General features: G+C 28.4%; 2 protein-coding genes and 1 long non-coding RNA gene across 3 annotated transcripts; all 3 read left to right on the forward strand.

Moving 5' to 3' along the window:
* The first annotated feature begins 520 nt into the window (after positions 1 to 520).
* Positions 521 to 1385, forward strand: LOC129913910 (odorant receptor 24a-like). The gene is made up of 3 exons (XM_055992927.1): positions 521 to 850; positions 911 to 1103; positions 1160 to 1385. The coding sequence occupies exons 1-3, from the start codon at positions 538 to 540 to the stop codon at positions 1383 to 1385; spliced, it is 732 nt and encodes a 243-aa protein (XP_055848902.1). The 5' UTR covers positions 521 to 537.
* Positions 1386 to 1448: 63 nt separating this feature from the next.
* LOC129906017 (uncharacterized) lies at positions 1449 to 5030 on the forward strand. The gene is made up of 4 exons (XR_008770699.1): positions 1449 to 1586; positions 1660 to 1758; positions 1841 to 1993; positions 4440 to 5030. It is a non-coding gene; the product is annotated as an uncharacterized LOC129906017 (long non-coding RNA).
* A 6984-nt stretch (positions 5031 to 12014) lies between these two features.
* On the forward strand, positions 12015 to 13376 carry LOC129906013 (odorant receptor 22c-like). Its single transcript, XM_055981640.1, has 6 exons — positions 12015 to 12201; positions 12269 to 12474; positions 12527 to 12702; positions 12757 to 12855; positions 13086 to 13229; positions 13304 to 13376. The coding sequence occupies exons 1-6, from the start codon at positions 12038 to 12040 to the stop codon at positions 13352 to 13354; spliced, it is 840 nt and encodes a 279-aa protein (XP_055837615.1). The 5' UTR covers positions 12015 to 12037; the 3' UTR covers positions 13355 to 13376.
* The last annotated feature ends 9774 nt before the right edge of the window (positions 13377 to 23150 follow it).

Below are 23150 nucleotides of genomic sequence, written 5' to 3' on the forward strand. Positions count from 1 at the left end.
GTATTACAATTTAATACTTTTTATATTAGTTTTTTAATAAATTTGTATTATATTTTAATACAATTATATTAAAATTTAATACAGCGGTATTAAAATTCAATAAAAGATTAGAATTTAACCCACGGAGATTATTTTCCAATAATTTTTGTATTACAAGTAGTGAACTTAATACTTAAATATTGAAATTTAATACGAAAAAGATTAAAAATAATTTTAATATTTTCGAGGTATTAAAATGTAATATTTTTTTTTATTGAAAATTGCTTTAATACAAGAGCTGTATTAAAAAATACTCCAGAATTTTTAACCGTGTACTGAACATTATTTTTTTAGACTTGGGAGTTAATTTTAAAAAATAAAACTTTATCGCAAAATCTATTCTCATTTTTCATTTATAAATGGACTCTAATTGCTCAATTGCTAACAAACTAATAATTGCAATCAAGCATATCGTATCTCCTTGATGATAACCTGTTTTTATTAAAGGATATCTAAATTATCTAACTACTTGTAGAATTATTCCAAAATCCTTCCTCTATGGACAACTCTTTGGAAATGTCATTTTTTCGCGTTAACAAATGGCTCTTAGGACTTATTGGCTTTTGGCCATTAGATAAATTTAATCGTGCAAAAAAAATTAAAATATTTTTCAATTTAATATTATTAATAACGGCAATTTTTGGAGAATTTCGATTTGCCGTTTTGATGCGAAAAGATCCCTTGTATGCATTTGAAGTGATTTTACCGTGTCTAACGAAAATTGTAACTTGGATAAAATTGATTTGTTTTGTGGTTTATCGCCGAGATTTGGAACTTATTTTGAAAAGACTTTTTGAACACTGCAAAACAGGTGTGAACTTTTAAAATTCTGTAGGTAAATATCAAAAACCAAATAAATTTCATTTTATAGATACTAAAAATATTGAAAAGAATAAATTGATTGCAAGGGTAACTTATATCACAAATATTTGGTGTAAGGTACTTTACATAAACGCTGTGTCTTTGTTATCCTTGTTTGCTGTTAAACCTCTTTTAATTTGGGTTTATCAGTTCTTGATGAGTGGGAATAAGGACAATTGGGTAGATTTGCCATTTCCAGCGGCGTAAGTTGAAAAATAAGTCTTAAATTAGTTTTAACACTAAATTCTTCCTTTTTGAGTCTGCCTTATGAAGATATGACTCGGATTAATAACAAAACCTTGTATTCTATTATTTATTGTTTCCTTGTTCATTCGGGAACGATAAATATACTTGGAGTTTGTGGTACTGATGGGACATTTTTGTGCTTTTGCTTGTACATTTCTGTTTCCTATCAGTGTCTACAGGAAGATTTTAAACGTTCTTTCAAAAGCTTCAGATTAGGAGGTAAGTTTGCAGGTAATTAACTTATAACAAAAACTTAAACTGTTTAGTTTGAAGATACAAATAATGATGTACTCTACAAAAATCTAACGAATTTAATCAGACGTCAGCAAAATATAACAGAAGTATTTAAAATTTTTAATCAAATCTATAAGCTGGTGGTTTTTGTTCATTTCTCATTTGCAAGCATTACCTTGGGAGTTGCTTTGGTTAATCTTCGATTGGTAATTTAAATTTATAAAAAAAACGTTACCTTATCATATTTTTTACTTATGTATTTTTGTTGTTTTTCTTCAGATTCCTGGTTTGGCTAAAATAATTTATTTAATGTACGCAGTTGGGGCATTAAATCAGCTTTTCATGTATTGTTATGGTGCTGAGAGTGTCAACAAAAATGTAAGTTTTTTTTTTTTTTTATTTTAAGAAAAACTTAATATATTTATGTAAATTTTTAACTTTTTGTGAAATTTAATTTAAGTGTTTAAAACTATCTGAGGTTTTATACTTTTGTGATTGGTATAATTGCAACAAGAAAGTAAAGCTTTTGGTTTTATTTGTTTTGTTTAAATCACAAGAAGGAAGTTCATTTCTGGCGCCATTTTTCTCGCCATCTTTATTACTCTTTTCTTCGGTATGAAAAATTGATTTTTCAATTCTTAACACGGGCAAGATTTCACATAAAACTATGGGATTTGTTTAAAATAATTCTCAATTTTTATTTGAACTAATACAAGTGCATGCACAAAAGTACCTATTAAAATAGTTTATGTTCTGAGCAAAATCATAAAATTTCATTCGAATCCGTTACTGAGGGTTAAAAGACCCAGGAGTTTGTAGCATTTGTGTATTTCACAACTTGCGAAATTTATCTTTTGGCTGCCATCTTTGATTTTATTTTTCGTAAAATATTCTTATAAAGAAACTTGAAAATTGACGCACCATATGACGCAGTAATTTTGTATTTCACAATTTGCGAAATTCATATTTTCTTGCAAATTAATTATACGCTCACAAGATTAGTTGAGATTTGAGAGTCTGTATTTTTCGCGCTTATAAAGTACTCCCTTCCTTCCAAAACATCTATCCATACATCTTGTTTTCGTTCTCTGATGATGGCTCCATCATCAGTGGATGAAAGAATAACCGATACATTTTTGGGTTCGTCAATTTCCTATTCAAGCAAGTAATCAGGGACAATATATGTTATAGTAGAAGATCCCGCCTAGGAAGACCTACCCTCATCGTAATACCAGTTGAGAGTTATATTTTCTTAAAGGTAGTGTTTAAAAAAACAGTTTGCACATGGCGACATCACAATACAAAAATAGATTTTTGCTGATAGCAACACTCAAAAATAGATGACACTAAAAAAATTGTTGCTTTAAAAAACACTGATCGAAAATCTCTCGTAGCTCAAAACTGAAACAACAAGTTCTCTTCCATTATCTACATTCTTCATTGGTTGGCAGTTGGCACCCCCAAACATTTTTTCACTTTGAATTGCGAATTGTTCTCGTATTTGATGATTGATTCAAATAAAATTCATTAAATAACTTTAAAAAAAAATTGATTTTCAAAAAAAAAAATTAACTTTTTTTAAAAATCCAAAAATAAAAGATTTCTTAATTTTAATATCAGTATAAACCGTTTTCATTGAAATCGGTTGAGTAGTTTACATTAAGAAATCGGTTCTATGGCTAGTAGGTTAATAAGGGTCCAACAAAATATTTTTCTTATTTAAAAAGTGCGGTTTTTTCTGCAGCATTACAAGTTTTTTTTTTTTTTCAAAGCAAAATCGTTAGCCGTTTTTGAGAAAATTGCAATATCTCGAAAACTTTATATTGGAGATATTCGTTTAAAAGGAGACATTAAAATAAAAAAAAAAAATTGCTCTAGGAAATCTAGTACAAATCGTCTGTATCGAGTTTTAAGCAAATCTATCAATCCGTTTGAGATCTTTTTTCAATTTTTCAAACTGAAACTTATAACGGATACGGGGAATAATTATTATTGGCAGTAAAAGTACAATTATTGGCAGTGACATAGATTGATGTCCCAAACCCAATGTACGTATTATTGGCACCCCCCTGCCACTAGGTACATACTTTATATGGAACGATATATTGGCACCCCTTTTTAACCAGCCATTGCCTTTTAGACAATTTATTTTACTTTCCAAAAGGAATCCAAATTTTTGTGTGCCCAAGGGCCCCAGGCTTAGAGTTTTAAAAAAATATTATGTCAGAGACAATTAAATTTAAAATTTTGAATATTCAGGATTTTTAGAAATTTGATATTTTCGTAGGGTTAACTGAGGTGAATTTAGAAATTCGATGTTTCAGAAAAATCACCAAAAATCAGAAGAAAGATAATTGAACTAATATTTATGTTATTAGAGAGCAACAAGAAAATAACTTGACATGTATCTGCCAAATGTTTGATTTAACTTAGTTTTTGGCTCCTGTGTATTTTAGAAGATTAACAAATTTTAACATTTCATTAGACTGTTTAACAAAAAAAAAAAACGAAATTTGAAAATATTTTTCCAATGACCTAATATGTTTTGTAGGGCAATTTGAATATTAAAAATGCATGCTTTTTTTCAAAATACCTCCGAAATCTGGATTTAGGGACAAAACACGGTTCTTTAGACCTATAAACATTGCAACTACTCTGGCTTCGTCATTTTTTTTGGTGAATACCTATGTTTCTCAAACATCGAACTTCACTGTTTTGACTTTTCAACATATCTCGAGTTGAAGATTTTTTAAATTTTTTGTTTATATGTGTGACTTTTATATATTAACAATATCTATCGATTGCAGTATCAATGTTTTTTCTACCACTTTTTGTTAAGGAAATAGATTTTAGACCTTTTTCTAAATTCTTTGCGTATAAATATGTGCTTAAGACTCATTTTTATATCGTTCAGTTGAAAAAAGATTTAACTAAGAGCGATTTTAGTTAGTACATATTTCAAAGAAAGGCGACAATTTTTTTAATTCCCATTTATGTGAAGTCTTTGCTTTGGTAAAACAAATTTTATATAATATTTAAAATTATACTTTTTATTTTAGATTGTTCAGACGTCTGGATCTTATTTTTCAATTCTGCAAGCAGTTATGTAAATTTAAAAATTGTTTCATTTTATACTCGTACAAATAAACAAATTATTATAATCTGTTACAAAAAAAAATACATATTCAGTAGGGTGGGTCAAAAAAATCGAAATTCTTTTTTTTGATTTGGTACTCCGAAAAATCGATTGCTAGACACCTCTAGAATATACACACCAAATATGAGCTCTTAATATTAATGGTAAGGTCCTCCGCTTTTAAATTTTCCATGTTTGCATCAAGTTTCTACAAAAAAAAATTATTTTTTTTATAAATCGACTTTTTTGCAAATTTCTTTGCTTATTCTTGTAGGAAATTGAACGCTCTACAAAAAAGGTTAAATACACTTTTTTGAATTATCTAACCGTTTAGTAGATATTTGAGGTCCAAAAATCGAGAAAATCTTTAAAAATTCGTTTTTTGTTCTTAATTTTGTAACAAATTGAAAAATTATAATAATCAAACACGCATGACATATTCTTGTAGGAAACAGATTGCTCCACAAAAAAGGTTTTAATAATTTTTTTCAATAATCTTACCATTCTAAAGATATTCGAGGTCAAAGTTAAAAAAAAATATGAAATCATTTTTTACTTTTAAAAATTTTCTAATTCACTGAAAATTCAATATTTTCAAATTAGCAAGATGTTTTCTTGTTCCTTGGCAGCAAATTAATTGCTTTAACCGTTAAGAAGATATTCTTATCCAAACCAATGCCCACTGATTTCAATAGTTTTCTTATGACAAGTATGCATTGCGATTTGAATACGATTATCTTCTAAACGGTTAAAGCACTTAATTTGCTGCCAAGGAAGTTTTTATAGAACGTTTAAGTCCCTACAAGAAAACATCTTGCTAATTTGAAAATATTGAATTTTCAGTGAATTAGAAAATTTTGAAAAATAAAAAATGTTTTCATATTTTTTTTAACTTTGACCTCGAATATCTTTAGAATGGTTAGATTATTGAAGAAAATTATTAAGACCTTTCTTGTGGAACAATCTGTTCCCTACAAGAATATGTCATGCGCGTTTGATTATTATAATTTTTCAATTTGTTACAAAATTAAGAACAAAAAACGAATTTTTAAAGATTTTCTCGATTTTTGGACCTCAAATATCTACTAAACGGTTAGATAATTCAAAAAAGTGTATTTAACCTTTTTTGTAGAGCGTTCAATTTTCTACAAGAATATGTAAAAAAAAATTGGCTAAAAAGTCAATTAATAAAAAAATTATTTTTTTTTTTGGTAGAAGCTTGATGTAAAAATGGAAAATTGAAAAGCGGAGGACCTTCCCATTAAGATAAAGAGCTCATATTTGGTGAGTATATGCTAGAGGTGTCTAGCAATCGAGTTTTCGAAGTACTAAATTAAAAAAACCAATTTCCATTTTTTTGACCCACCCTAATATTCAGGGCACAATAATCCCACTTTGGGACTTCAATTATAAATTAATTTGCATTGTTTTGAGTAATTTTCTCTACAAGTTTGTATTTTAATTTATTATTATGAACAAGGAAAGCCCTTTATTAAAAAAATTATTTTATAAAAATGTATTTTTATATAATAAATAAAAAAAGACATTTATCTACCAAACTATCAATCATTATGCTCAGTTTTTTTTTTTTTGTAAAAATACTGCTTTTATGCATCAAGTTTAATACATATTTAGCAACTCACTCACTGGATATATCATTTCCCTTCATAGTGCATTGTTTTCAAATGCTGACAAAATCATATTCATTTTTAATTCAAATTGCATGATTGTAGTGCAATTTTATTTTATTATAATGAAGATAAGTATCAACCTTAAGCATGTAAGAGTATAATTCAACTAACCATATATCTTAGAAGCCTAAACTTAAGTCTTTTTCGTTACTATATAAAAAAGAATTAACCATGAAAATCAAGTCAATAATACCAATACAAAAATATAAAATGGCTTCGATTTATTTCTCGGATAAATTTGAAATAGCATATTTTTGCATGGGAAAATGGGTTTTAAGATTTATCGGTTTTTGGCCATTAGACACTTTAAATCGACTAGCTATAATGAAGATTGTTATAAATTTGATTGTTTTGTTAACGGCTATAATTGGTGAGATTCGTTTTGCGTGGATGATACGAGGGGATCTAGTTAAAGCACTCGATGCCTTTTGCCCTTGTCTAACAAAATTGGTAACTTGGATAAAGCTGATGTGTTTTGTAATTTATCGAAAGGAGTTGGGCACACTTTTAAATAATCTTTTTGAACATCTTGCTCCAGGTAAGTGTTATTTTATTATAATATTGAGAAAACATTGGTATTTATATTTAAATAAATGTAATTTTAATGTTTGATTTTGGAACTAGCCATAGGAAAAGGAAACAAATAAAATGCACGACTTGGTCACACGCACTTGCTCTTGCAGTTCAAAGCACTTTTATGTAAGTTTATTTGTAGATTTTAAGAGCTGGCTCTAAATAAATTTTTAAAAAATTTGACATTGGGGAAGAGCCGACATTTAGGGCAAAATTTTGTTAAAATGATTAAAAAAAAATTGTTTTTATTTGCCTTTTTTTAGAAAAAATAAAAATGCAGTTTTATTGCAATCGCTTTGAGTATTACGTCGTAATGATATTTGTAATAACTTAAAAAATTTGTTGGGAGGTTAACTTTCTAAGCGAAATATATAAAAAAAAAAAAACTTTCAGAATTCCATAAAAATCATCAGTACCAAATTTGAAGAAAATCCGACCACCCGTTTAGGCTGTGGAAATGTGAACAGATGGACTCACAGACGGACGGACGGAATTGCGAGACCCACTTTTTCGGAGTTCTCCATCATCATCGTAATGTTGGTTTTGATTAAAACCTCAAATTTTTTTGGCACGAAACCAACACTTGCCCTATTAGACCAGTGCCAATCCGGTTTTCAGAAGGCAAAAGTTGAACAAATTATTAGCAGCATAAGGGTGGTGGGAAAATTTAGGATAAATGGTATACGAAAGGGGAAAAATAAATTGCCCACAAAAAAATTGGGGGAAAGGGGGTGGGTGGGCGAAAAAGTGGGGTGGGTGTCAAAAATCATGGTTTTTTACGATTTCTGTCAAAATTAGACGTCCTATCGAAAAAAGTCAAACGCAAAAGTTGTAGGTAGTATAAATGTCTACAACTTTTACTCAAAAAATTTTTTTCTATAACCTCAAAAATATTGAAAAAAATGCAAAAATACGATTTTTTTATTTTTTATTTTTATCTTTTACAAAAATAGTTGGATTTTAACAAAACTTGGTTAAAAATTACTTTGTTATGTTTTCTATATATTAAAAATGTTTTTTGAGCAAAAAGTTAATTTTTGGATTTTTGACGAATTTAATTTGAAAAAATGATTTTTGAAAAGTTTGGAATGCAATTATTTAGCTTAAAACCGTTTTTTAAAGATTGTGTGGAAAAACTATACTTTTGTTTTAGGAAATATTGAGAAAAATTGAAAAAAACAAAAAAACGATTTTTAAAAATTGATTTTTCCGTAAATGACAGTAATATTGGCGAGAAATAATTTTACATAGAAACCAAATTATACTTTTCTAATGGTCATTGACCTTTTTAATTTGAATCAAGCACTAGAATAGCTCTAACGTGCAAAGTTTTTGAGATATTGAATTTTGTACGTCGCAAATACTATTTTTCTGATTTTTGGCATGGTAATATGTCAAAAACGAGATGTGATAGAATTTTTCTGACTTCAGATTCGAGCTCAGCGCACAAAAAACCATTTGAAAAATATACTTTGATTTAAAAAAAAAAAACTTTTTGACTAGTGAAATCGACCAGGGCAAAAAAAATCGAATGTCTTGTTCGATTTCACTAGTCAAAAAGTTTTTTTTATAGAAATCAAAGTATATTTTTCTAATGGTTTTTTGTGCGCTGAGCTCGAATCTGAAGTCAGAAAAATTCTATCACAACACGTTTTTGACATATTACCATGCCAAAAATCAGAAAAATAGTATTTGCGACGTACAAAATTCAATATCTCAAAAACTTTGCACGTTAGAGCTATTCTAGTGCTTGATTCAAATTAAAAAGGTCAATGACCATTAGAAAAGTATAATTTGGTTTTTAACCAAGTTTTGTTAAAATCCAACTATTTTTGTAAAAGATAAAAATAAAAAATAAAAAAAATCGTATTTTTGCATTTTTTTCAATATTTTTGAGGTTATAGAAAAAAATTTTTTGAGTAAAAGTTGTAGACATTTATACTACCTACAACTTTTGCCTTTGACTTTTTTCAATAGGACGTCTAATTTTGACAGAAATCGTAAAAAACCATGATTTTTGACACCCACCCCACTTTTTCGCCCACCCACCCCCTTTCCCCCAATTATTTTGTGGGCAATTTATTTTTCCCCTTTCATATACCATTTATCCTAAATTTTCCCACCACCCGTATGCTGCTAATAATTTTTTTATTTTCAAAAATTATTGGCACTGGTCTATATGAGCAAGTAAAAATAATACATTTTTCAGACTAGTAAATTTTTTAAATGTCTTACCGAGTATTCACCAACCTCTAGGGAATAAGAACTTACGTGAATGCAAATAGAACGTTAATTAAAAAATTTTAATCTATCGATATAGAACTTTTTAAAAATTTGCCATGAAACTCTAATTTTTAGTAGGTATATTGAAGATTATACATAACATATATTTAAATATATCAAATATCATACATTTTGGCTGACAACAATATTGTTATTAGTTTTGGTTTGCTGCATTTTAGAGACGGAACGTGACAAATTTTTTAGGCAGAAGGAAGTCTCATTTAATGTTAAGTGTATACCTAGTTTAAAACTTAACTGTTAAAAACATCATACTTTTTGTAGTGTTTTTTTTTTTTTATTTGAATATGGTTTCCAAATTTGTTGGCTTTTAGTCCATTTTTTCCTATATTTGGAATTCTAGACATTTATTTGTTTGACCAAACTTCAAAAATATGACAAATTCAGTCATGTGATAATTTTTCCTTTGAAAGAGAAACCCTATTTTTTCATTTTCTGTACCTTTTCTTTCACTAATTTTAATCTCTTACATGATGAACAGTAAATCGAGGCATTTTGCTAGCTTTCTAGAATATCTTAAATTAATAACAATTGTTGACACTAAGGCCCAAATTATTAACTCTCCACTAAATTTCAAGTTTCCATTAAAATTAGAAAAACTGTCAAATAGCATTGAAATCTTGAAATTTCCCATTTTAAATGGCGACTTTAAATTTAATGGGGTGTGAATAAATTGGGCCTGAGTATAGAAAAAATTATATGTATAACTCAAATGCTTTTTCTGCTTTTTTTCTTGTTGACAACAAATTATCTAATCACTAGATGCAAAAGTACAATGAAACTGGTAAAAATTACGGCACATTCACACTATGGCATCGCTTTTGCTTATAGATTTTTATTTACCTAAAATCAGAGTCATTTTCTGGGTGGAGTATTTATTTCTCCGTTTTCTCGCCCAGATTAGTTTTCTAAATTAACAAATGAATATTATGTAAATGATGAAATATTAAAAAAATCTCTATAAACAAGATTATTTGGTTAGTAGACCAGTGCCGATGCCTTCAAAAACATTAAAAAGTACAAAAAAATCATAGTAGGATGAAACCCATTGGAAAAGGAGGGGAATAGGATAAGAATGAAAGGAAAATAAATTACGGGCGAGCCGAGTTCGGGAAGTGGGTGGGTTGAGTTTTTAATGGTAAAAAATGGTATATCTCGATTTCCGGCAAAACTACAAATCCTATACAAAAAAGTTGTATGGCAAAGTTGTAGGTAATAAAAAGATCTACAACTTTTATATCAACAATTTTTTCACATAACCTCAAAATTTATGTAAAAAATTAAAAAAACCGAGTTTTTGGTTTTTTATTTTTATCTTTTTCAAAAGCAAAAATTTTTCTTCGAAATTTGGTGAAAACTTACGTTATTATGTTCCAAGTACACTGTAATTTGTTTGATTTAAAATATTAATTTGTTCACCTTATTTTGACTTAATACCAAAAAAACACCCTAATTTTCAATCGAAAATTCACGTGTCAAAATATCAGCTTTTTTCAAAAAGTCGGTGGGCATTTCGTTCTTTAAAATGTCTATTTTCTGATGGTGTAAAAAAAATTTTACATTAATATATTATAGAACATATTTCGTTCCAACACGAAATAAAAAGAAAGGTAGGCCTAAAAACTCCTGGTACAAGCAAATGCAAAAACACCAGCATTCAGTTGGCCTTAGAAATGGAACAATACAAAACCGGGAGGCTTGCCGCCGATTTCTGAGGTCAACCCGGCGAACCCCACAAGCGGATCACTAGTGTGAAGCAGTAACGTGGGATAGTTATGATCCCCTCGACATCGAGATCATAACAGCGCCGAGAAAAAGGAAGGAAGAAGAAGATATTATATAACATGTTTTAGTAAAATTCCAAAAATGAAAAAAGCTTGAATTCGAAAAAAAATTTTTATCATTGTTTACAATTTTGGCATATTTATTAAAATTTATTAAAATTTACACTTTAATTACTCAAAAAACGTAAGACTAATCAATGTTACATGAAATCTTACGTTTTTTGAGTAATTAAAGTGTAAATTTGAATAAATAGGCCAAAATTGTAAACCATGATAAAATTTTTTTTCGAATTCAAGCTTTTTTTATTTTTGGAATTTTACTAGAACTTGTTCTATAATATACTAATGTAAAATTTTTTTTACACCATCAGAAAATAGAAATTTTAAAGAACGAAATGCCCACCGACTTTTTGAAAAAAGCTGATATTTTGACACGTGAATTTTCGATTGAAAATTAGGGTGTTTTTTTGGTATTAAGTCAAAATAAGGTGAACAAATTAATATTTTAAATCAAATAAATTACAGTATATTTGGGACATAATAAGGTAAGTTTTCACCAAATTTCGAAGAAAAATTTTTGTTTTTGAAAAAGATAAAAATAAAAAACCAAAAACTCGGTTTTTTTAATTTTTCACTTAAATTTTGAGGTTATGTGAAAAAATTGTTGATACAAAAGTAGTAGATCTTTTTATTACCTACAACTTTGCTATACAACTTTTTTCTATAGGATTTGTAGTTTTGCCGGAAATCGAGATATACCATTTTTTACCATTAAAAACTCAACCCACCAACTTCCCGAACTCGGCTCCCCCGTAATTTATTTTTTCTTTAATTTTCATCATATTCACCTCCTTTTCCAATGGGTTTCATTCTACTATGATTTTTTTTGGTTTCAAAAATTATCGAAACTGGTCTATAGCGAGAGAAATTTTATATGAATTGTTTTGAATTTGTTCAATAAAAAAAAAATACGTATACACCACAGTGACCCATACATTTCTTTAGTTATAGCTTAATGCACTGAAAAACTTTTAATTTTGATTTTATTATTATTTATATTTGAAATTAAATTAAATAAAGAATAGATCCAATAAGAAATACAGTTTTTTGTGTATTAAAAAAAAAAAAAAAACAAATGCTTACTAGACACCAAGGACACGGTAAAAAAATCGATGATTGGAAAAATTTCGTTTTGGACAACTATTTGGTGGATGGTATTGTATTTCTTTGGAATTTCTTCACATTGCCTTTATAGTTTAAGGCCTTTGATTATTTGGGGATATCATCGCTTTATTGGTATTGAAGACAAATGGATTGCACTGCCCTTTCAAGCTGCGTAAATAAATTAAAAAATACAATTTTAATATATTAAATTGATCGTTATAATTATTTCTTTCCTAAAGTTTACCCTATCAGGATATGACTCAACTCAACAATAAGACCCTTTACTCAATTTTGTATCTTTTCTTGGTACATTCTGCAACTGTCACAATATATGGATTTCCTGGAGCTGATGGGTTTTTTATGTCAACTTGCATGTACATTTCAATTTCATATCAATGTTTGCAAGAAGATTTCAAAAAGGCTTTTAAAGATTTCAGTGAAGCTGGTAAGCAATTTAAATCAGCAAAAAGATATTTAATAAATTATTTAATTTTTAGAAGAAAACACAAGGACTAATGAACATCTTTACAATGAACTAAGTGCCCTTATTAAAAGGCAACAAAATATTATCAAAATGTTTGAAAGTTTTAACCATATCTACAAGTTTATGATTTTTGTACATTTTCTATTTGCCAGTATAACTTTGGGAGTTGTTCTAATGAATCTAACATTGGTAATTATATTTTGTAAGGAAATTTGAAAAGTTAAAGGTTTTCTTTTTTGTCAGACATCTGGAATGGCACAAATGGTTAATGTTACATATATAATGGGAGCTTGTACCCAACTCTACACTTATTGTTATGGAGCGGAGAGTGTTAACAAAAATGTAAGAATATTATCAAGCTGCAAAAACAATCTCTTGTAATTTTTCGTTTAAGGCCTGATTTTTCAATCGTCAGTTAGACTATCAGAGGAATAAATTTCAATATAAAAAAAAACTTTTATTCCTATCTATCTGAGGTTTATCTGACTAGTGAAAAATTGGCCCTAAATTACAATAAAAAAATTTCAATAAACAACGACTATGATTAATTTTGTTGAATATAGTTTTTACAGATATCAGAAACTCTTTATTTTTGCGATTGGTACAGATACAACAAGAAAGTTAAATCCTTGATTATTCTCATATTGTTAAAAAGTCAAAGAGGAAGCTTAATGAAGGTGCCATTTTTTCAACCATCTTTGCCTCTTTTTACTTCAGTAAGTGATTCTTTTGTTTATTTCTCAGACACCGTGAAACTATTTAACCATCATGAGTTTTCTATTATTTTCAGATTATACAAACTTCTGGCTCTTATATTACACTTATGCAAACATTTTTGTAAAATGTGAATTTATTTTATAATTTAATTAATTTATAAATTTAAAAATTTTTTAAACGAATTTTTACTTACAACTTACATATTATTTTATTGAAATAAATATAAAATTTAAAGACAGAGTAAAGATAATTCTTTTGAAATGTTATATCTAAATAAAAAAAAAAAAGAGGTTGTCTGTAAAGCCGGTTTACGGACGATGATTTTACGTGATAATGTCGTAAGAAAACAGGTTGTGTGCTTTTAAAATGAGTCAATTGCAGCGTTTTTTTTTATTTCAAACAATCATAATTTACAAGAAAAAGCTAAAAAAAAATTACCTTTTTTCATTTCTAATAATATTAATTTTTTTTATTTTAAAAGCTTACAAAAAAAATTATACCATTAAAAAGCCAAATATTTCTTCTAAATAATAAAACCATTTTTAAATTTTTACAATGCGCAAAAAGTATTAAAATAATTTATTAAAAACAATCATTTCTTATGAAAAAAGTGAAAAAAAACTTCCATCACCTTTTTTGCATTTTTTTGACATAACAACCTATAATATATTTCATTCCACCTGAAAGCTTATTGCTTCATCTCAAAATATATATATCATTCATGTCTATTAGAAATCTACAAAAAGAGCTAGAATTTTTTAACTCGATCAATTTTCATCAAAAAAAGACAAAAACACATATAATTTTATCTTCTCACGCTATTGAATCAATTTTTTTCAATGACAACCTATTAAAATTTTGTATCATTTGAAAGCTCATTATTTCACCTTTCATTTGACGTTTCAATCATATTTCTGTGATGCCTAGAAAAAAAGTTAGAGTTTTTTAAAGCCAACCATGTCGAAATTCCAAACTGAGATTACTGTACTTCCCAGTTCCCACACTGGTGGCTGTTCATGATCAACAGATCTCCACAGGTGTTTTGAGGTATTTCGCAAGGTTTTTAATTTAACATTGTGAAGCTTGCAGTGAATGTACAGTTACTTGTGATATACCAAATGAAAGGTAATATTATCAGGATGCTCAATAAAGTTAAATCAAAATTGTATTTGCTTTAGATCAAAAGATAGAACCTGTTGAATAATAAAACTTTATTTTACCGTTATCTCAAAATTGTGACTACAAAATTAATTGAAATTTTGCACAGATATAGTCCTGTCTATTATTGAAGAAAAAAAGATACAAATAAAAAACGGTTAAAAAAGGTCAAAAAACTTGGGACAAAAAAACTTGATTTTCCCGTTATTCGTTCAAAAACCATTTTTAAATACCAATTTTTTGCACATGTGTGCACACAGTCATAGACTACATGTTATATAAGCTTGAGATTTTCTGAATGCTACAAAAAATTTAAAAGAAATAAAAACTCATCCAAAAATATCCCAAATATTTCAAAAATTCATATTTCGAAACGCAGAGACTTAAAATCCGTAATAGACCCCTAACATTTTTTTTTATTATCTTCCGAATGACGTTTTTCAAATTGTCCAACAAAAATTCCCCTACCTATAATCACTATTTTGTCAAAGGTCTACCTCATGTTTTAGTTTTAGAAAACCATTAATAGCTTGGTTTTTAATTTTTTTAGAATTTTTGCAATACCATTGTCAGTCTTGCAATAAATTAATCTATTGATTAAAAAAAAATTCAACTCTTTACATTGTCGCGTTTAGAAAATAGCCATTTTTTTATATTTTGTTTTACCCCTGTTTACCCTATTAAAAGATGGAATTTTTTAAAATCCTTCAAATGTATTTAACTTTAGGTTATAATCTTTCAAATAAGCTATAGAAATTTTTTGTATCTCTAATAGTTTATTTGTAATTTTTAATTGAAATTTTTGCCGCACTGAGAAAGTGTGACAGTGGAACGAAAGAAAATGGCGTCGCTTTTTTGTGGTGGTTTGAGCTCGTTTGTCCGTGATTGCACCAGGCTACTGGGGCATTATGTCAGGTGGGTCGTTTGGTTAGGTACACTGTGGTGTATGTGTAACATTTTTTCTTGACACAAAAGCAATTTCTGACGCTGACTGATAAATTTAATGACCTGAATGTGGTAGCCTTTTTTATGAACTAAAGATTTCATGTATAAATGTTTATACCGTTGTTCAAGGAACGCAAAAAGTTTTTAATAGCTCCTATGATTGCAAGAGTAATAATATGCTCTGCAAAGAAATGCTTAGAATGTTAAAACTTTTTATTATCAAAAAAAAAAAAACTTAAACTTATTTTTAAAATTACAAAAACATAATTTTAAGTGGTTTTGAGTGTGATTTAATTTTTTGTAAAACATCGATTTTTTATATAAATGTGTACGATGTGAAGTGTATACAAACAAGTTTAATAAAAGAATTTTATTTTGAAATATTAATTTGCTTACAAAATTGTATCCCCCATATTCTACGTTACTTCCTTTACCTAAATATTGATTAAAATTTAATTTATTGTCACTTTTTTTTAAACTCTCCCCCATCCAACTGATTATTTATTTAATCCAACTTGATATGCCAAACCAATTTTATCCTGTTTTACAAAATTAATCAACCTTGACCATAAATCATTGGCACAAGCAAAGCTCATCTGTTTCAGCCACCTGTCGCGTAAAATGATAAACTTCCTAGCGCAGAGATATACCCTTGTGGAATTCTGATGGTTTTATTTTTTACCACAACTCATACCCGATTTTAGTTTTAAAAGAGAGAGGAATGAGAGAGGTAAAAGTGAATATAAATAGTACACAATAAAACCGTAAAACCTACTTTAATTTTCACCTGTGTAATAAATTATCCAATTATATATTTTTTTTTTTTTTTTGTATCCCTCAAGTCTCAACCCACATCGTTGTGTCTTGTCTTTATTATCCTCGTCCTTGTTAGGACAAGGACAAAATAAATTCTAAGTACCTACATACAAATGGGACCGTTCCTCGCACAGTCACACCAAATGCCACGTAATATAAATTTGGTGTTCTCATTATCCTGTTTAAGGACAATGCCCGTTTTTTTTTTAACCAAGACCAAGGATAAACTTTAGTGTCTTTTATAGCCTCTGTTTCAGAATATAGACAACTTTGTGTGCATATGTATACTTTTCTATTTTTAAATTTAAATTCATTTGTTGAATAGCATATGTCGCGACTAAACCATTTTTCTCTCATTTTCATTGAGAACAATTTCTTGAAGCAAAACAATCAGGTAAACGATTCCAGTAAGGAACTAAAAACAAAGCCACGAAAAATAAAGTAAATAAAAAAAAAAATTTTAAATCATAGACATGGTCGGTTGAACCTTTTTTTTTTTAGTTTTCTCATTAAAGATTTATGCTTCAAGAAACCTACACTACACTCGTCCTTCTTAGTTTCACTTTTGTTTGTCATTTTAGTTCATAAACAATTTAAGCGTATAAACTTTATATTTCCACCCTTGGGGGCTTCCATTATGTTTTAACATTTTATATTCATAATACACCTAGCCAAGTAATTCATGGCCCTTTTTTTTTTTACTTTGCTTAATGTTATGAAGCATTTTAACAACAATAAAGATGACAACGACGAGTACATTACATAACTATATGAATAGTTTGTTGATCTTTTTTGTATTTAAAGCATTCTTATTCTTGAGATAATCACTGACCAAAAGAGTAAGTCTGATGACCTAATATTCGGGGATGATCTAAACACCAATTTTTCAATGACGTATAGTGCCAGAAGAGATCTAGATCATGAAGCTGAGGAGACGAAACACATTCAGGGAACTTACAAGCCTCAACCAAACTAAATCTTCTATATAAGGTTAAATACAGCAAATTTAGAGCCAAACCATTTGCGATCTACTTTGAAGGTCCTTAGCAAACACATTCGTATGAGAGGAATGCTCAGTGGCGTATCCAGAAAAAATTTTGGAGGGGGCTGAAAAATTTTTCAAACATTTTTTAGAGGGTATTATACGAAAAATTTGTCTCTCTTTTTTATTCATCTATGATCGAGAGTGAAGTGCAGAGCTGAGGTGCGTTCTTTTTCTAACAATAGTTCACTATTGTTAACTATCGTTAACTTTTGTCGTTCCTAAACTACATAATAGTTACGATTTGTAACTATTTGACAGATGAACATCGTTCCTAAACTCGTTTTGAAGTGTCAAATAGTTACAAATCGTAACTATTTCCAACTCACCTCCATGATATGAGTTGAACACTCATGAGATTGTTGATGTGTCAAAGTGGATGTTTTGTTTACAAAACCAACTTAAGGATTTTTTTCTTTTGGAAATAAGCGGAATAAAATGAAAATAAAAACAGAGTTTTGCAATTTTATGATGCAAGAGAATTTATTTTGACTAAAAAAACATTATTTTTGTTATAATTATGCAAATAAAAATAAACAAAACAATTTCTAACAATGACACATCAACAATATTTTTTGACATAACAACGATAGTTGACTATTGTTAGAAAAAGAACGCACCTCTGCGTTACTGAAAATGGTATACCTAGTAGCATTTTACTGCTTCGTACTACTGCCTCCTCCTTTCAAATTCAAAGTTGTTCAAAGTTCTTATATTTCAAACATTTTACACAAACAGCAAGGTGTGAAGTCATCTTTAAAATAACACTTTGTCTGAATGTTTGTGCTGAATTCGAAACTGTTTACAGATTTATTCCTCTCACGTCTAGTTTTTGAAAATTTGATCAGCAATAAGATTTTACTTCACATAGTTTGGGAGAAAATAACAAACAAATTATATCACCTATAATAGAAAAAATAATATCACCACTATTCTATAAGAAATATTCACTTTCAGTAATGTTTTGAAAAAAGAAACAAAATACTTAAAACAATAAATATAATAAAAAAGAAAAAGAAAGAAATATCATTATAGTAAACTAAAACGTCAACATATTTTAATTGTAAAAGTGAAATGTTCACTATCCACCTAAAATTAAAAAATATCAAAATTGATATTTTAATTGTTGGACGACTTTTGTCACTGAAAAATGTTAATTTGATAGCTGTTATTATCAAATTTTTTTTTCGGTGTACCCATCACTATTTTCGATATAAAAGCCCATGTTCCGCAATTCGACCGAAAGTAAATTGAAATCAATTTTCGATTTCACGTGAAATGAAATCTCATATACTTCAATTTTAAAGCATTATATTCAATCGCTCCACTTAAAATAAAAATAATTTTTATTATATTTTATTTCGTTATTATCATAAATACTTCTTTTCGATCGATTTCGAAAACTTCGAAATTGCTTCGAAGTGTCAAATCATCGATTTTGTATTTTGTTTTTAAAGTTAAATTATTGGTCCTTTGAACATAGATGCAATTTTATTGACAATTTTAATGGGAGAAAGGAGAATTTGAATGAAAAAATAAGAAGACACATTTAACAAGAATTTGCCAATTTTAATAGAAAAATGATATAGGTAAATTGTAAAGTGAATAAGGTTGCAAACACAGAGACAGTACGCAATTCCCCAGGGTGCCTGAAATTGCGCATCGCAAACACAGAAGCAATGATGAATTATTATAATTCATGTCTCATGTGTTTTATGTATTTTGTATTGAATTAACAACAAAGAAACATTACAAAACAAAAAAAAAAACATAAGTGTTGATAATATTTTGCCCAAAAATTGCAGATTAATCGAAACAGAAACAAAGAGAATTACGATCAGAAAATCTATATAAGAGAAAAAAAATGCAGAACACTTAATTTCTCTTCTTCTCGGCAATTGAATGCGCAAAAAGTTAAAGACAGAACTAGAAAGTCTCAAAAACTAATTTTCAATGAAATTCTTCTTGATGTTTAATCCGAAAAATCTCGTAAAATGTTGTTTTATAATTCAAATCAGAAGCGCAAACTGGAATTTGCTTAAAGAAACCACTTAAAAATATTATTTTTGAAAAAAAGTAAAAATACTTTTGAGATTGCATAAGAAGTTTTGCAAAGTTTAACGGTGATGTAATTCGACGTCAAAATACAAAAAAAAAAATAATCTCAATTCTGAAGAATTCCGAATTAGAGCATCTGAGCTGCCTCAAAATCTCTAAGATTTACTAACAAGTTTGAGATAATCATGTACATAATGATGAAATCAGCTAAATAATAACATGATCTTGAAGGCTTGGGGGGGGGGGCTTGAGCCCCCTGAGCCCTGAGAAATATGTATTTGAATTTATTTTTAAAACATTAGTATAATAAAACAATTGTAGTTTTTAAAGAAATACTGAGTATAAGAAATATTAATACTACTTATTATAGTTAGAAATGCAAGAAGCTAATGTATCAATCGCATTGCCTATAGACATTTTTGAAAGTCTCCTGAGCACCTTTGAGAGAAAAGATGTGGCATCGTAACTCTTTCTGGGGAAAACTATTTTAACAATTAAATGCCCAGAAAGAGGAGATATGGAACAGCACACCTTTTAAGTTTTAAGGTTCGAGTGTAAAATCTATATAATGTTTGCTATTTTGTATTAACAATCCTTCCTTCATTTGAGAACCAGAACAATAATTTTAGATTGAAAAGTCTTGGAGCGTAAACAACTATTTATTTTTTTTTTTATGTTAACTCTAATGCAAACTTCAAATAGTACATAGTGGATATCTGATGAAATTTAATTTAAAAAAAAGCTACTCAAAATCTTTTATTTTTTTTAATATCTCGAAAGCCAGATCCAAGTTAGTTCCGAATGGACTAAAATCGATGTGTCTTTTTTCTGTACAAAACTATTTTAAAAAACTATCACAGTGTAAGTGTATTTTGAATTTTATGTAAAAAAAATTATGTTCAAAAATTATTTTTTATTGGGTTTCATTTGCCAAATAACATCACACACAATTTATATTGGTTATATTGAATGTGTCCAAAAAAATCAACTTCGCTTCTAGGGAATCATCCAAAACTGTTAAGTGGGCCAAAATACTATTTGATGTCTAAAAATGTGTCGCTATGCACTAAGGGGCATTTAACCCTAAAAAACCGGTCAAAAGTCCTATTTGCAAATTTTGGGTAGACTTCAACTTATTATTTTTATATTTTAGCTGAATAATTTAGGTATATAATTATGAATTGCTTTTAAAATTTACCTAAACCCCAACACCGCCAAGGCAGGGCAATTGAAAATTAGACTTATAAAAGTACTTATAAAATTAAGTACAATCGTTTATTCACTTTAGAGTTCTTATATTATATCAAAAATCATCGTTTTAGGAAATATTTTAAAAACATACAAAATTTCTTTTTTTTTTCAAAAATACAAACGGTAATCTACACTGCCCATAATCTCGTCAAGGCCCTAACTACACTTTTGTTACTTCTGAGTTATAGACGGAAACAGTAAATCTAATATCGCAATTTGCATATAAAAATGAACAAAATTAAAAGTTCATTGTGAATTTTCTGACGTTTCTTAAGGCCTAGGCTAAAAAAATAAATGAGGATAAATCAGAGACAATGCCCTAATTCCAAATATACAAAAAAAAAATAAAAATCGAAAATTTTTTAGCTAGGGCCTTTACGAGATTATGGGCAGTACAATGGATACAAACTAAAAATCGTTGTTTGTCCACCCTAAGTTTAGCAGATATTCAAAATGCAAAATTTGAACTGAAAAATTAAAAAATCGAGTCGGCCGACAATTTGTCATGTTTTATAATTTAAGGTGTTTTTTGCGTATGAAAAATAAAATAAGTTATGCAGCTCTATCAGAATTTTGACTCTACAACCGTCGATATGATATAATTTAGTTTATGGTCAAAAAAAATTCATATGGTTTTACTATTCAGCCAATGATTAAATTAAAGGAAAATAAGAAAGTCACTGTTGTGTATACGTATCTTTTGTGTATGTAACAATCTTAACGCAAATATAATTATTTTATCCAGCCGAAAACGAATAATCTATTATATATATTAAAGTTTGGTTTTGTGTACGTTCGCTAACCGGCCACACCGGCTGATTTATTTTCTTAATTTTTTTTTAAATCAAAGAGGTATAAGAGGAGAAGGTTTAAGGCAAAAAAAATTTAAGATTTTATAGGGTAAATAGGAGTAACACGGCATTGAAAAAAGAGGCTATTTTCTAAACGGTAAGTCATAAAGAGTTGACTTTTTTTTTTAAATGATAGACAAATTTATTCAATAGTTAAAAAAAGGTATTGAAAAAATTCAAAAAAATTTCAAAACCAAGTTGTGAAGGTTTTTTTGCAGTCATAGACCTTCGAGGAAAGACTAATTAGAGGTATGCAAAATTTTGCACAGAAATTTGAGTTATACATCATGAGAAAGATATTAAAAAAAAAAATTAAGGGTCTAAAACGGATTTTTTTCATAGGCCCTGTATTTTGAAATAAAAAACAACCTAATTTTTAGGGAAATTTTTGAGTAGTCTTTTATTTTTTTGGAATTTTTTAAAGTCTGCAAAAAATCTCAAACTTATAGGAAATATAGGTTTCAATCATGCGCATGCATGTACAAAAAAATAAAATAAAACTCTATTTTTCAACATATTACATCTTTTGATGTATTTTGTATTTGATTTATCTTTATTCAGCATCCTGACAATATTACCTTTCATTTGATATTACATTTTAAGCGTGAGAAAATAAAATTACATGTTTTTTTTGCTTTTTATATATATTAAAGTTTGGTTTTGTGTACGTTCGCTAACCGGCCACACCGGCTAACTTATTTTGCTTATTTTTTTTTAATCAAAGGGGAATAAGAGTAGAAGGTTTTAGGCTAAAAAATTAATGATTTTATAGGTTAAATAGGGGTAACACGACATTGAAAAAAGAGGCTATTTTCTAAACGGTAAGTTGTAGAGAGTTCAATTTTTTTATTAAATGATAGATAAATTTATTGTAAGGTTGAAAAAGGTATTGCAAAAATTCTAAAAAATTTCAAAACTAAGTTGTGAAGGTTTTTGTGCAGTGAAAACATGTGGTAGAACTTCGACAAAAGGCTTATGAAAGGTAGGGTACATTTTTTACGGAAACTTGAGTTACACGATTGGAAAAATACTAAGAAAAAAATTTAGGCGTCTTATACGGATTTTTTTTCATAGGCCCTGGATTTTGAAATTTGAATTTTTGAAAAACAACTAATTTTTAGGGACATTTTTGAGTAGTTTTTAATTATTTTTGTAATTTTTATAAGCCTCCAAAAAATCTCAAGCTTATAGGAAATATAGGCTTTAGTCATGCGCAAGCATTTACAAATTTTTAAATTTTAAAATGATTTTTGACCGAATAACGGGAAAAACAAGTTTTTTTGTCCAAAGTTTTTTGGCCGTTTTTAACATAGGCCATATTTTACATAGGCCACTTTTGCTAAAAGTTTAAAAGTGAATATTTTTAAACTTATTTTACGAACTTTTCAAGTTTTGATTCCCTTTTTCATTTAAAATGTTAACTAATTATAGAGTCGAAAATTAAAAATAAATACAAAAAATGGCGGAACGAAGTCCGTCGGGTCAGCTAGTGTCAATATAAAAAAATTGATATTCCTAAATCATTCGCCAAAAGCTATAGAAAATCAAAATTCACTGCTCTAATTAAGCATCAAAAACGGCTATAAAAAGCCATTGAGATCGTTAAGTCATGAGAACGGCAATTACACCAACGCTGCAACAAAAGAGGGACAGCGCAGTACAGGAAGACCTCGCCTAATTTGGCACAAGTAAGTGGTAGAACTTCTCAGCCAACTTGACGTGCAAAACTTGGCTAAGGATAAATTTGACTGGAAAAGCTTGTTGGGTGCGGTACAAATTCACAATGGATTGAAAGGTGG

The sequence above is a fragment of the Episyrphus balteatus genome, chromosome 1 (assembly GCF_945859705.1).
Source record: "Episyrphus balteatus chromosome 1, idEpiBalt1.1, whole genome shotgun sequence".
Lineage (NCBI taxonomy): Eukaryota > Metazoa > Arthropoda > Insecta > Diptera > Syrphidae > Episyrphus > Episyrphus balteatus.